This window comes from Maylandia zebra, linkage group LG16 (genome assembly GCF_041146795.1).
Source record: "Maylandia zebra isolate NMK-2024a linkage group LG16, Mzebra_GT3a, whole genome shotgun sequence".
Classification (NCBI taxonomy): Eukaryota; Metazoa; Chordata; class Actinopteri; order Cichliformes; family Cichlidae; genus Maylandia; species Maylandia zebra.
Genome location: NC_135182.1, coordinates 499191 through 515402, shown reverse-complemented (window position 1 = coordinate 515402; position 16212 = coordinate 499191). Strand labels below are relative to the sequence as shown.

At 39.2% G+C, this 16212-nt stretch overlaps 1 protein-coding gene across 1 annotated transcript; it reads right to left on the bottom strand.

Annotated features, from left to right (window-relative positions):
• Positions 1-993: 993 nt before the first annotated feature.
• LOC143413023 (uncharacterized) lies at positions 994-13700 on the bottom strand. The gene is made up of 5 exons (XM_076875128.1): positions 13498-13700; positions 10678-10805; positions 6329-6449; positions 4480-4634; positions 994-2719 (listed from the first exon to the last, which is right to left on the bottom strand). The coding sequence occupies exons 1-5, from the start codon at positions 13565-13567 to the stop codon at positions 2645-2647; spliced, it is 549 nt and encodes a 182-aa protein (XP_076731243.1). The 5' UTR covers positions 13568-13700; the 3' UTR covers positions 994-2644.
• Between the last annotated feature and the right edge of the window lie 2512 nt (positions 13701-16212).

Sequence of the window (16212 nt, the reverse complement as noted above, 5' to 3'; positions counted from 1 at the left end):
GTCAGAAATGTCTCTGTTTTGTATGCAAATAAATCTGCTTTCTACATTAGAACACAGGCTCTGCCCAACATGTCAGCTTCCTTCTTGATATACAGCAGCAAGGCACCTTTGTGGTTTTAATGGCTGTTTACACCTTTGAGCATGTTTTGGTCCATTCACATATGAATACATTTGTTTTCTGTGTTTTTGAATGTTATGGAGTTCCTCGTTGATTGTAATTGTGTAATGATGAAGAGTATGTCACCGTTTCCTTTGTTGTCCACAGTGTCCACTGTGGCAGGTGTCTGCTCTCTCAGACGTTACACGTGTGCAGTCGGTCATTATGGATTGGTATAAATAATATACAGTAATACTGCCAAGATGTTGTTGATGAATATGATACAGTTTTTTACTGCAATTACTCATTTAGCCCATTTTTTTCAAGGCTGACTATTTGCTGCTTTTTTACTCTCAGTTCTGTCTGAATCTATTCTAACAGCCAAATGTAACAAGACTCTGAACATATGACAGTATTAATTTGATCACATTCCCAGTAGATACACTGACACAGGCTGATAAACTACATCCCATAATGTCACTAAGGGTCAACACCATCTAACCAAGTTATCTGTAAATAAACAAATGTACAAAGTCAGCCCACATCCACTTAAGTAAGCCGATATAACACAGTCTGGTTTTTTTTAACACCTCACATTTAAAAACTACATCTCAGACTTCAGTCTGTTGTATCTCTATGACACGGTTAGCCTTTGTTGCTAACTTTCGAGTGAAACTAGTGTGAAAACTCGTAAAAACATGACCCGGCTGACTGACTGACAGGCTCTGAGCTCATCATGACGTGTATTTTGGACATATCCATCTTTAATCATTCATAATAAAAATATGTTTTATGAAATTCAAAATAAGTGCTGTAAATCTTTCCTGGTGTTCCCAGACTTTTTGTTGCTTCCACTTAACTAAAGCTCAGAGTCCAGCTGCATCTTGTCTTGCTCATAGGAATGATTCATTCATTTATTTTCAACAGAGACAAACTAAAAAATAAATGAATTAATAACATTTAAATGTTAGTGAGTGACGAGAAAAATATGCAAGATTATATTGAGACTTGAGACGTGTCGGTTTCCTGCAGAGCCATGAGCGCACTTATTCTGAGTAATAAGACATTTGTCATCTTCATCAAAGAAAAAAGATACAGTCACTTCTGAGTAAATCCACACACGCGTGAGGCATCTCTGAACTCACGACAGCATAATGTAGCTGAATATGAAGGAAAATTACTCATATATCAACCAAACAAGAGAAGGAAATAGATTTTCAGCACATCAGTCCCAGAAGTGAACACAGTCATTACATAATGGCAAAATGTTCTAAAAATACACATGATTTTTTCTATTTTAAAACATCTCATGTTTATAGCAAAGGTGTTTACTGTGCAACATGTAATGTACATATACTTCACAGTAGTGGGACAGACTTTATCATTAATTAAACAAGTAATACAACAACAACAACAATAATAATAATAATAATAATAATAATACATAAGAAAAAAGTAAAGATCAAACAAAATGTTTTAAACTGTTCTTAAATATTTTAACTTTTAACAACCACCAGTGCTCTGCTGAACCACTCAGGGTTGCACTTAGCCACATATTAAGCAAAGCAAAGCTAAAGGATCACTCTTACATACACTTACACTCTTACATACATTTACACACTTACATACACTTACACTCTTACATACATTTTCAGTGTGCACTTCTTCTGTTCTGGGACTTTCTAGGGTTTCTAGGGTTCAAGCTACAGTGAACTGATCTAAAGGCTGAAAGTGCTTTGAAGTCAGAACAGTTTGACAAATTTGTTTATTTATATTTTCTTTTTGTGTTAAGTTTTGTGTATTGAAATATTTTATTTCCCCAATTCTTTGTCTGAAAGTCTGTTGACATTGCTACATAAGTAATGTGTCTAACTGATGGTTTCTCAGTATACATGTAGTATTTTCAGTTGACACCCACAGAGTCATCCAGAGTTGGACTTTGCTTTGAGTACATGCTAAACAGGCAAATCTTCCAGGACCAGAACATGTTACATCTTGGATTAAGTTAATGTCATTACTGTTGTTTCCATTAAAGTTTTTGGCCTTTGGGTGGTGGATGAATGTCCTACAGAAAGATGGGGATTCTAAGCCCAGATTCTGCTCCCTTACCCTGGATGGGTCATCAGTGACCTGGTTAATATCAACAAGTTTAAATAAGAATAATTAACAATAATTCTACTATTATCTGTCTATACTGTTTTTCCTTTTGGTAATTGTAAAAATTGAAAGGTTTAGACAAACAGCCTTGTGATGGTGTTAGGTAAGCCTAACTCATCACGTGTGCTAATCCTAATCCTACGAAGCACCAACCATAAAACAAATGCCTGAAATCCAGACATACCATTAAATGTGCTGTGCATGTCCACGCCGTTTAGACTAACCATCAGAAAACATACAAACAACATCAAAAAACAACTTGGTAAAGACCCCAACAGGTGAATCTTTTCCATACCTACGCAGTAGTCCTCTGACTTGTACTAAATGGTGTTGGCAGCATTCCTAGGTTTAATACTCGTGATATTTATGGATGATTGCCATAAGCAGCAGTTAAGGTTTGGGAGATTTCCTGGGTCTGGTGTTTTCATACACAACACTTTCCATCTCTTCTTTCTTCTGCTTTTTCTAAGGAACACAAAACCGACAGACACATTGTTGTTGTGTGTTTTTAGATGAATACAGCACACTATACACAGAGTTGCTGCCATGTGTGGCTTATTAGATATTTGCATCAACAGGCAGCTTAACAGGTGTACCTTAAAAAGCGTATAGACACACCTACCCTCTGTGGTTACTTTGATATGAATGGCTCTTATTTACTGCATGACTCCTAATTATTATACACAAATTACACACTGTTAGCAGAAATCATAGACAGTATAAAACATGGATGTAGGTCCTGATTTGGAAAAATGAAGTCAGTGAAGTGGCTTAAAGCTGCATTCTATCTGAAGGCCACCAGGTGGCCGTAGCTGTGGTTGCAAACAGACTTCCAGTCCTGTGGAGGAACAGCTGACCTCTGTAAACACTTTCCTGCTGAGCTTCAGTCACTCGATCTGGGTCATGTCTGCTCGTAAATATTATTAATATTATGTTTGAAAGTGGAGGGTTGTCTTTGGTGTGCACCTAGAGCTACACGCTGTCCGTCTCATCAGTGTGCAGTTTCATCATGACCTTTTTTTGTGACCAAATGGAAATGACAGAAATCCTCACATCGAGGCTTCAAGTGCTGTTTTTACACTAGGAAGAAGGGGGTGGGTTATCTCACACTGAGTGTGCTATACAAAAACACTCAACCGCATAAAAACTGCTTTGGTTTAGTTGTTTTGCAAGCTTCAGCTATCTCAGTCATATTTCAGTGGGTTAGCATCTACAAACTGATATCAGCTGAAAATGTCTGAACTGATAAAATCAGCTACGTCTGCTAAAAACCCAGTGAGAAAGCTTTCCGTCTTCTTGGTAATGCATCTGGTTTCTTCTTCATTACCTCTACCGTTGATGAGTTAAAGCTGATGAGCTCGCTATTTTGAATATTACTGCCTGCAAACATGTGCAGAGAGACACGGTGTCGTTTGCAGATATTTTAGGATTTGACCTCTGCACAGGAGCTGAGGAACGGTTCAGCTAATGGCTCTTACAGAATGATGCTCATAAGAACTAATATCTGTCCTACACCACTGAATTTTGCATTCAAGCCCAATAGAGTGATTTGTATTCATGTATACTGAGATTTTTCTAAAATTGAACATGCTCTTTCCCCAGACAACTCACAACTGCTGAGCTGAGAATGTTAAATTATAGCTTACAATCCACAAATTTAGCTTACAGAGAAAAGAAAGATGATGCCTCAGTTCCCTCATTAGCCCAGTCCACTGCACTACAGCTCTCTCCTCATCTTTCAATCAGACACATATGGACAGTAAACTGTGTCTAATTTTCATCCCTAATGTCGTCTGCAGTTTATGAAGTTTCTCGTGACTCCAGCTGTGACATAAATCATGTGTATTTTTAGAACATGATGTGGCAATTTGGTTTTAAAATATTGAATTAATGATATGAAAGAAACTTGTGAGGAAAGTAACCCCCTGAACCCAGATCAGTGATAAGAATGACATAAAAAGGCAGAAACCATCTTTCTGAAGTGAATTCCTGATCCAGTAACATGGATAACCTCACCATGTTTTCTACTGTCAGTCACATATAACTTTGACCATTTCTATTTTGTGTCATATGTTTTCTACTTTCACTAACACTGATCAAGAGAAGCAGGCCCAGGAGGCGTCTGTGTACAAAGGTATCTCCATGGTTACCCCATTTTGATCCTTTTACCTGCTTTGGCTACTTTTATGTGGACAAATGAGTGAAATCCATCTTCTTATTCTTACCCATATAGCAATGGTTATGCAGGTGATTGTCAGGCTGTAGACCAATAAAGCACAAGATCCCGCCCACATCACCACCTCTGGGATTAATGGAGGATTGCATGGACAGTCCTTAACAGGTATGATGCTGTCGTTGATTGATGTCCAATTCTTCCCATCTGAAATTCCATAAGAGTACAGTTTATATTATTATCATTATATATTATATTTCACATTCATGTGGGAAAAGTACCTCTGAAATCCTTCCTTGATGTCCCCACCTAAACCTCACTGTTGGTGTGGTGTTTTGGGGTACTTTGTGACCTCCAAACATGGCATGCATGATGGCATCCAAAGAGTTTTCCAGTTTTAGTCTCATCTGACACGACTATATTTCCCAGTATTGCACAGGCTTGTCTAAATGTTGTTCAGCAAACTTTAAATTCACTTTAACATGTTTGTTTTTACAGCATTAGAGTCTGAATATGGGCGGCTGAGTGCATTACTTATTGTTTTCAAAGGAGCTTGCAAAGAAAAGCGTCTGGACTTCTTTAAGTTGCTTGAAGACGTTTCACCTCTCATCCGAGAAGCTTCTTCAGTTCATGTTTTCTTTGAAACGATCATACCTGCTGATCCCAGGTCAGATGCTCCTTGGCTCTCCTGATCATGCTGTTCATTCTGTCTGAAATCTGTCTGGTTGTGGCCAGTTTATGGTGAAATTATGTTCTTTCCACTTGCAGATTATGGCCCCAACAATGCTCACTGGACCCTTCAGTATTTTAGGAAGCAACAACAACTGGTGGGGAGCAGCAGTGAGTAGCAGGGCTGCTTACCCCACTCCCCTCCCCACATGACTGATTTCAGCTGTCGTGACATCCCGTGCCTTTCACACCTCCCTTTCTGCATGTGTTCAATACTTTTTCAATGTCATTTATGATTATTCCTCATAATCTCATTTGTGAGCATCTGTGGTTTCATTTGTTGGTTTGTGTGGACTGCAGATCTGGTCAGAATTCAAAGTTAGCATTAAATTAGCACCTTTAGAAATATATGTACTTAAAACTGGTGACATGTTTCATATTTATTTTACCCGCTGTGAACCTTTAGAGCCTCGTCAGCGGGGAGAAGAGACTTTGTAATGTATTTGTTCTGCTCAGACAGTGTTCCTGTGCAGTGACCTGGATGTGGGGAAGACCCTCTGCTGTCCTCAATACTGTTTGCAGGGACTTTCAATCTTCTGACCACACAGACATACATGTGGTCCTACCAGCTGCAGGGACTCTGCATAACTATGATCGAATAACCTAATTAAGCAGGGAGTCAAAGACTGAGTGTGAAAAGTCTCTTTATCTGAGTCTGTGATGTGCAAAGAGCGTAACCAGACTCCAGGAGGCTGCAACTCACCAGCACTTGTTTTTGTTTTAAGCTTTGTGAGACTCTGCAAGAGGAATTTAAAAGTTTTTGGATTCAGTCTTACCTCACATAATTCTATGCGGTTGTATGTAGAAAATAAACAGAACAGATAAATTATTGAATTACCAGGTTCATAACTGCTGGATTCATTTTTACTGTTTTTTGCACTTAATGTCACTATTTGGCATGTAGGTAGGTGGGAGGTGCACCCGAACGCAGCAAACTCGGTCATATAAGAAACTAGACATGGAACAAACAGAGCGCACAGCATCAGGCGCTCGCACGACACCGAGGAAAACTGAGGACTTGGACATACATGAGGTAAAAGGACAGAGAAGAGACACCTGGGTAACACACAGACTAAGACATACAAACATAGAGACAATCAGACAATTCATGATCTCACACACAGAATGGAAAGCAATGGTTTTCTTAATGAGTTTGTGTGTACGTGTTTTACCGGTCACATTGACTTGGATTCTCTGACAGCTCTGTTTGTAGGGTGGAGGATAAATCTTCTCAGTGATGCAGGAGTACACCCCACTCTCACTCACTGTGACTTCAAACTGTGCAGTGTGGTTCTGTATAAAGAAAACAAGCAATCATTCACCATCATTTCAACTGAATTCATTGAATGGAGTGAGTCCAGGTGTTTCCGGCATCTGGCTGGGATGTCACTCAGGCCGAGGAGAGATGTCTCAGGCATGTCCTACCACATGGAGACCCCGAGGCACGTCCAGGAGATGATTTTTCGGTTTCGGATTTTCCAGTGTCCCACCGGCAGTGTTGGTCAAGTTACTTGAAAAAAGTAATCAGTAACTAATTACTGATTACCTCCCGAAAAAAGTAATCCTGTTTCTTTACTGATCACTTATTTTCAAAAGTAATTAGTTACTTAGTTACTTTTTAAAACATGATTTATCCCCTAAATAGGTAATGACGTCTTGGATCTTTCAGCCCAATTCTACTTTTTCTGCATAATCCATCATACAGAATGTAATCAAATGAAAACGTCTCTTTTTAAACTTTAAAACTTTATGCATCAAGCAAAGATTTAATTATCTGCAACATTCTCTGACTGGAAGAAATTTGTTTAACATCTAAACCTATTTTCTGCACATTCCAGCTCATAAGATAAAGTAGTGTTTTGTGTTTACACTCAGTCTTTTAAATAGACGCAAGTAAAACAGCAGAAAACAAATAAAAAAGTCAAAGACTCAGCGGTCCTGTTGCTCTATTTTCACCTGTAGAGCAGGAGTGGGGCAGGCGGAGGTTTGCCCTGGGGCAGGTGTGCCGCGGCGGTCAGTGGAAGGATACGGCAGTTTCTCTGTGAATGTCACATTCCAGCGGCAGCGTATTTGGTGCTTTCTCGGGCGTTTAGGGGTTTTTTCGCTGTAAAAAGAAGTTTTCTTCCCACGCACAGCGGACACTAATGTTTTTGTCCCTTTTTATGGAATCAAACTCAAAGTAAGGTCAGTACTTCCACGCTTTAAACGCTGCACGCTCATACTCTCTCTGCACTCGATATATGATCCATTGTTGATCTGCACACAGCTGTTGTCACGAACGTCGCACTCGCTTACGTCACTGTCGTGAGACATTCTCGCAGAAAAATCACGGTTTTAGTAACGCAGTGTGCTTACGGGAAAGTAACAGTGATCTAATTACCTTTTTTGCAATAGTAATCCCTTACTTTACTCGTTACTTGAAAAAAGTAATTGGATTACAGTAACGCGTTACTTGTAAGGCGTTACTGTAATCCACCAGACGAGGTGGCCATAGAGCGGGAGCCTCGTCAGCCATGTTTAGACTGTTGCCCCACAGACCCAGTCAGCAGCACACAATCAGCTCATGCATGGATGCCTCTGAATGTTCACACTGATTGAAATAGAGCACGTACTTTATTAACTAAAAATAAAATATTTACTTTTCTTATCTACGCTGTTTCTGTGACTCCGTCTTTCTCTGAGTTGATTTATTTGAACTATTGTTCAGATTAACTGCTTTTATCATTTTAATATGGCTCATAACATTGAGTTATAGAGCTTTTTTATATGTTTAATTCAAAGGAGCAAGTTTGAAAGAAGCAGAGCTCATTAGGTTCACACATGGGTTAAACATAGATGGTTGTCATGTGCTCAGACTGCACATGTCCACACCATCTCAGCCTCGCCTCTCCAAACTGCTCAACCTGAACCTCTGATGTTCTCATTTCTAATCCTGTCATTCTGGACTCTCCCAGTGAAAATCTTGAAAACTCTGCCACTTCCAGTCCAGTATCCTGTCTCTTTTGTCAATGCCCCCATCTCCAAACCATACATCAAAGCTCTCACTAACATCTGGTAAACCTCCCCTTTCACTCTTGCTACTATTGTTCTGTCACCCTGCCTCCTCTTCACCACTCTTGTGCTCTGTCCGTTGCCTTGGATGGCTGACTTCAGTAAACTCATCTACCACACATGTCTCATTTACCCGGCTTTACACAGGCTTTTTCCAAAATATTAGAGAAAATACAAGAGGAAAGAGTAATCAATAATTACTGCAGTATGCATTAAGTATATATATATATATAATCACACCACCACACAGTACTGACCCACACATACAGTTCTTACACACACACTGGACTTTCTGGACTTTGGTTTTGCACAACACTGGTCACTATATTCTTCATTTCCGGTTAATACTTGTACAGCTGCTGTTATTGTGTATATATTTATTTATATTTAGATTTCTTCATACATTCTTATATAGTTCTATATTGTGTATTTTGTTGTACAGTTATTTTATTTTCAACTTTAATTTATATATTTTATCTTATTCTTCCCAGTTAAATTTACCCTTCATTCTAATTTGTGTTGTACAGTTATTTCATTTTTAACCTTAATTTATATTTTATTCCTTCCTAGTTAAATTTACCCTTTTTAATTTTTCATATTTATTTCCTATCTTATTCATAGCCTTTTCCTTTTTTGTTTTCTTTAGGTCACGAGCAGTTGTCCAAGCATTTCACTACATATCGTACTGTGTATGACTGTGTACGTGACAAATAAAATTTGAATTTGAATTTGAATTTATATATATAGTCTGAAAGTGTGTGACACAGAGCTCAGTGACGTCAGTATTATCTTTTTGTGTGTGGTGAAATGATACAATCATGCCAGTCATGCACATCCTGATTATAGGAGAGACGTTACATTTAGAAATTAAAAATAAGTTACATGTGTTTATGTGTATGTCTTAAAAATATACATAACATACATAACACTGATTTATGAATACTGACCAACTGACTGCAACAAGTATAGTAATGTTGCTTAAAGTGCTATTTACAGGGATTTTGCTGTTGATCACGGGTGGCAGTTTCTATACTTGACCTTTATCGTGCTTACAGAAGAAGAAAGGTGATAATGTTCAGCCACACTAAAGACAAATAACTCAAACTAAAATGTGAGTTACCTGAAAAAATAAAAACTACACTTCAGAAAACAAGGAAAACACTGAAAAGACATTGTATATTCACAATATGTATATAATGCTATGCACAACACACACACACACACACACACACACACACACACACACACATATATATATATATATATATATATATATATATATATATATATATATATATATATATATATATATATATATATATATTATTGTGACACTACATTAATGAAATAAAATTTAATTTAATGTAAAACATTACTTAAATGTCTTTCTGCACATACTGTTGTGGATCTTTTGCTTGAATTTTTACATCAATCAGTTGAATTTGAAGTTCACATGTGGGTTTGGGGGTCTGTGGGGGAGGTATGATCTGAAGCAACCACATAAATTGGTTTAACAGTCAGTGAAACTGTAATACAGCTTTCTAAAGAAGTCAGCCTGACATTTAGTTAAAGGAATATTATACCAACAGCCACTGATTACTGTTTCATCCATATCCTGACGTATGATGTCACCAAGAGCCTTTGACTCAACATGAAACAGTAACCCAACACAGGTACAGCTTCTCCCTCCTCAGTTTGTCCTTCCCATCATTTCTTTCGGGGTTAATAAAGTATTTCTGATTTTGATTCTTTTCACTTGCACTGAACGGTTTGCATACAGTTGTCATTGTTCTTAAAACACAGTGACAACAAAGATTGTGATGATGTTCCTATGCTAAGGCCATCACAGTCCCCAGATCTCAACCCCGCTCATACACCTATGGGACATTTTGAAGTCTCAGACAGAGCTCTCGATTTCTGTCATCAAAGCTTCAAATGACAAAGTGTCTTTTTGAAGACAGGGGACGACGACGGGGACCAAAGATGTTCCGCACAAAGATGCGTAATACCTCACAAAAATAGATATAGAGGTCCATGCAGCAATTTTAATTGTCAGCTTGCCATCACATGTCGATGTCACGGCCTTGATTGCTCACAGCTTTCAAAATTCAGTGCATCTGCATTGTGATACTGCACACTGTGAACAAATAGAAACCCCAACTTGCATGGGATCTCAGTGCAGTGCAGAGGAGACACTGTGGTTTTCCCGTGTGGCAGAGATCAGCAGTTCTTGCAATCTGACTTTCATTTCATCAAAGTTTTCTCTGAGACATAAATGAATACTATGACTTCAACATAAACTGTTTACATTACTGTGGTGCATACTGGCTAGGTGTGCTGCATGTGCTCCAGCGCCTATGATACAGAAATTCAACATATTTGAATGATACAAAAATCTATACTGAAAGGTTTTTAATGAATGTCCTTAGTAAGGAAACAGCTAAAGAAAGCTACAAGCTCACACACTGACCTTATCCAGGCTGACTTTACTGATGGGTTTGTCATTGAAGATTAGCTGATATTTCATCTCTGAGGCTTGGATACGTGGACATGGAAACATCACTTTACTGGATTCGGTCACTGAGATGACAGGTCCACCTGATGGACAAAAACAGAGTCCAAGCAACAAAGGATGAGGTTGTGCAGAGGCTACCTGTCATAATGGACAAACAGCAATGCTCAGCGTTGTAATGTACAAGCATGATGTGCGTGCTCCCAGGACCTGGAAGACTGTGAAACCTGAATACATGTAAGCAGTACATTTTTCTCACCCAACCCCGACAATGTTGTAACCCATGCCAACGTGAACTGTTGCACTTTTCTCTGCTTTTGTTCAATGTTCTGCTCAAAGTTAGTATGAACACAAAACAAATAGTAAGTCAGTCAAAATATTTATGAAGCACTTTTAGGCACAGCTCTCACTGACACAGCTCTACTGTGTGCAAATGTACACACCCCACGAGTAAACAGCTGTATACTGGCAACAACAACCAGAGAACAGCAGGTTACTAATGTAGGTACAGTGAATTATAGCAACACACACAGGGGAGGTCCTAGCCTAAAGATAAGGCTGCATCAGTGTCCTTAAAGACACCCCAGTGTTCAAGATGAGCCACAACAGTGCTTCAATCCAGCAAAAGGTGCAGCCTGGTCAGGGCTGCTTTATCTCCCAACTTTGACACTAGTAACAGATCAGTGGTCACTTCACAGATTTAAAGGAGTGTTTTTGTTCCCTACTGGTGGAGAAATAAAACTCCTAGAATGAAAATGAACAAAACAGAGCATTCAGCCTGCCCTTGTTTGATGTCATTGACACAACCTGTAGTATCATCACTGGTTCTGCAAACTTGCTGGAACATGCTGCTCTGACACAACTCTGATGTCCAGCTCAGGTTTGCCACTCCAGGCTCAAATCCCATCCCTGCAGGCACGCTCTGATCTGTGGTCGAACTGGGATTTCTGTCAGTTGTTGTCAAAGAAGAACTGAAACATGAACCAAAACATTTTCAGCTTCTTACCTGGAATTCCCCAGTTTACAATTTTTCAGTCAACAAGTAAAATATGATCCAGGTTACGTTTTAGGAAAATCAGGGTTAACTAGAGAGTGTCGTGCTGCTGTACCCCTAACACACTTTTCACACCGCTGTATTTTCTTTTAAACTGTGAGTGTTCCTGGACATCAGACTTGATCCTCTCATGACTGTTTTTAACCTAAATATGATGGCACATGGAGCTTCTATGCACGGTGTTAACCTCAGTGTCTTTATACTGTTGGAAGAAACCAGACAGCCCAGCATGGAAAGGGCAATCAAAACCAGGAAGGTAAGAAACCAGAAAATTGAAGCACCACTGACACAACACACTGAATGAAATGTGTCAGAATGTGTGAAAAGGCTCTTTGACTGAAACCTACGAGTATAATCCTTTTGTTTTCTTTATTTGTCCAAACACAGATTGTCTCCTTAAAATCTTGTACTGGGATCACTCAGCAGCCAGTTTCTCAGGGACGCTTCATTAGCACTGGTTGGACCCTTTTGACTTGATTCAACAAGCTGCTGGAAACAGTCCTTGGAGATTTTGGTCCATATTCCCATGTGAAGGCCATTTGAGTCATTTTTACAGTGTACATACATATCAGTGCATAAACTGTGCAGGAATCACTGATTGATCCATGTTTTCAAATCTGAATTTGTTCTTTCTTTAAGTGCTGCTGACACTGTGTATGAACAAACACTGTCTCAGGAAATTTAAACTCACAGTCTTTTAAATTACTACTATTATCATCATTATTTTTTTTTTTTAAGTGTTTATGATTTGTCACACTTTTGTGACCATAAAAGAAGAAGCTTCTGTTTATTACTAAGAGCTTTGCAACAGTTTCTCTTTGTGTTGTATGAAACAATAAAGTAACTGTTGGATCATTCACAGTCATGGTGTTCTCGGTTTACTCTTCTTTATTGCTAGAATCTCTAGTTTTGTATTCTGGACTGTCTTTGTTTTAAGAAAGGATTTGTGTTCATATGTTTATCTGTTTGTGCTTTAGTCCCTCGCCCTGCTGTGCTGATTGTAGTTTTCTTAGGTACCTTTTGTCTCCATGTCTGCTCTGTGGATGGTTTCGTCTTCTCAGGCAGGTTTCTGCTTTAAATAGCTGGAACATGTCTGGCCATTCTCCTCTGAACTCTCAAATTAAAAAGGCAACGTCGCCCAGAGATATTGTCTCATTTTCAGGGCTGTTCTTTCTGTGGTGCAGCACAGTGTAAAAGTGTAGTTATTCACAGTTTTACTGCTATAAAAACCAGCGTTCCTGTGATTGTGTGTGGCAGAATATGACATCTAGGTCATTCATTCTGAGGTTATATACCTCACATCTGATTCATCCAGTATCCAGTCAAAGAGCTGCACTAAAGAATAACTCACTCTTTAGTTTTTCTCGTTTTTTGAGCCCGTCAGTTTGCATAGTTTTCCGAGTCAAGCCAGCTTATCAAACTTTCCCGTGTGAGGGTTTATGTCAGTGTAGATTTGACTTTCTACTGTTTCTCAGAGTGTACATGTTGTGTACTAAAAGTTATTTGTGAGCCATGTATTAGTATTTCATTTGGTGTCCCACAGTATGCAGTACAAGAAAGAACATTTTGTGTCCATAACAAACTCGCTTTATAACCACTGCAAAGTCAGTAAAAGCACAAGAATCCGACACGCGACAGCTCTGTCATTCTGAAAGTCGTCACATTGATTAATACACTCACTTATACAAATAACTGAAGTTATTTCACAAATTCACTGGTCTTACCTGAGCATTCTGTGCCTTCTCCATCACTGAAGCACACCATCACCACCATCCACAGAGCCCTCAGCCTCATCTTGCTGTCCTCTGAAGCTAAGCTGCCCGTGTTTGATGCTGGTCTGTGACGAGGACAGATTTTGTTTCCTGTAAGGTGTGAGGGGGGTTATCACAGTCCTCACTACGTGAATGCTATTTGCCACGTGCTAACAAACACCATGTTCAGTAAAGAGAAGTGAGTGACTGTCAGGTAGGAACATTTCCTGTGTGAAGCTATGAAACCATAGAAAACGAATACCCACGTGTCCCCACACACACACACGCACAGTTACAGTTGCTTTTGTTTGTTTGTTTTGTTTTTGAAGCAGTGGGCACTGAAACTAAACCTGCACTTTGTTGTTGTAGCTGATACTGGCTGTCAGTCAGCTTTTATTCGCAGAGTAACAAAAAAGAACACAAAACAGAGACTTTTGATGTGATCCACTTTCACCCATCTGTGTGACTTGCTGTGGTCTGTAGTTCTCCCTCACCCACTAACTGCATGTGTGTTTTGTTTGTCTCGCACGTGTGTGAAAAATCCATTGTATGTGCAAATGTACACTTTCAGACTGGATATGTTTGTTGGACGTGTTTATATGGGTGTACATGTTGCTGCAGACTCACCTGTAAACTGTGTGTGTGTGTGTGTGTGTGTGTGTGTGTGTGTGTGTGTGTGTGTGTGTGTGTGTGTGTGTGTGTGTGTGTGTGTGTGTGTGTGTCCACATGTTTCACTTTCACACATTTTTTTTAATTCTTTTAAGAAATTAAAACAAAATGGAAAAAAGACCAAATCTGTGGGTTTTGAAAACCAGCTTCAATGAAAGAAACTGACACAAATGAAAAGGGGGGCCCATATGAACCTATCTCTCTCTCACTTTCTGTATTAATTAATTAATTAATTAAAAAGGTAGATAGATAGATAGATAGAAAGATAGATAGATAGATAGATAGATAGATAGATAGATAGATAGATAGATAGATAGATAGATAGATAGATAGATAGATAGATAGATAGATAGATAGATAGATAGATAGATAGATAGATAGATAGATAGATAGATAGAGTAAGTCCACATCATCCTCTTCATGCATGTTGTCTTACTCCAAGCTGTATAGGCTCGAAAGCCTACTACCAATTAAGCATATTAGGTGATGTGCATCTCTGTAATTAGAAGGGGTGTGGTCTAATGACATCAACACCCTATATCAGGTGTGCATAATTATTAGGCAATGTCCTTTCCTTTGGCAAAATGGGTCAAAAGAAGGACTTGACAGGCTCAGAAAAGTCAGAAATAGTGAGATATCTTGCAGAGGGATGCAGCAGTCTCAAAATTGCAAAGCTTCTGAAGCGTGATCATCGAACAATCAAGCGTTTCATTCAAAATAGTCAACAGGGTCGCAAGAAGCGTGTGGAAAAACCAAGGCGCAAAATAACTGCCCGTGAACTGAGAAAAGTCAAGCGTGCAGCTGCCAAGATGCCACTTGCCACCAGTTTGGCCATATTTCAGAGCTGCAACATCACTGGAGTGCCCAAAAGCACAAGGTGTGCAATACTCAGAGACATGGCCAAGGTAAGAAAGGCTGAAAGACGACCACCACTGAACAAGACACACAAGCTGAAACGTCAAGACTGGGCCAAGAAATATCTCAAGACTGGTTTTTCTAAGGTTTTATGGACTAATGAAATGAGAGTGAGTCTTGATGGGCCAGATGGATGGGCCCGTGGCTGGATTGGTAAAGGGCAGAGAGCTCCAGTCCCACTCAGACGCCAGCAAGGTGGAGGTGGAGTACTGGTTTGGGCTGGTATCATCAAAGATGAGCTTGTGGGGCCTTTTCGGGTTGAGGATGGAGTCAAGCTCAACTCCCAGTCCTACTGCCAGTTTCTGGAAGACACCTTCTTCAAGCAGTGGTACAGGAAGAAGTCTGCATCCTTCAAGAAAAACACGATTTTCATGCAGGACAATGCTCCATCACACGCGTCCAAGTACTCCACAGCGTGGCTGCAAGAAAGGGTATAAAAGAAGAGAAACTCATGACATGGCCTCCTTGTTCACCTGATCTGAACCCCATTGAGAACCTGTGGTCCATCATCAAATGTGAGATTTACAAGGAGGGAAAACAGTACACCTCTCTGAACAGTGTCTGGGAGGCTGTGGTTGCTGCTGCACGCAATGTTGATGGTGAACAGATCAAAACACTGACAGAATCCATGGATGGCAGGCTTTTGAGTGTCCTTGCAAAGAAAGGTGGCTATATTGGTCGCTGATTTGTTTTTGTTTTGTTTTTGAATGTCAGAAATGTATATTTGTGAATGTGGAGATGTTATATTGGTGTCACTGGTAAAAATAAATAATTGAAATGGGTATATATTTGTTTTTTGTTAAGTTGCCTAATAATTATGCACAGTAATAGTCACCTGCACACACAGATATCCCCCTAAAATAGCTAAAACTAAAAACAAACTAAAAACTACTTCCAACAACATTCAGCTTTGATATTAATGAGTTTTTTGGGTTCATTGAGAACATGGTTGTTGTTCAATAATAAAATTATTCCTCAAAAATACAACTTGCCTAATAATTCTGCACTCCCTGTAATATTTCTAATAAATACAAGTAAAGGATAAGTCCGTTTATAATTAACAATGAACCAGTTAAGACGTTATATCCACAACAGTGAAATTCA

Coding starts and splice junctions, on each gene's coding strand:
- LOC143413023 (XM_076875128.1), bottom strand. CDS start 13,567: ATGAGGCTGAGGGCTCTGTGGATGGTGGTGATGGTGTGCTTCAGTGAT. Junction 10,806..13,497: donor AGAAGGCACAGAATGCTCAG/GTAAGACCAGTG, acceptor TTTGTCCATCAG/GTGGACCTGTCATCTCAGTG. Junction 4,635..6,328: donor AATCCAAGTCAATGTGACCG/GTAAAACACGTA, acceptor ATGGAATTTCAG/ATGGGAAGAATTGGACATCA.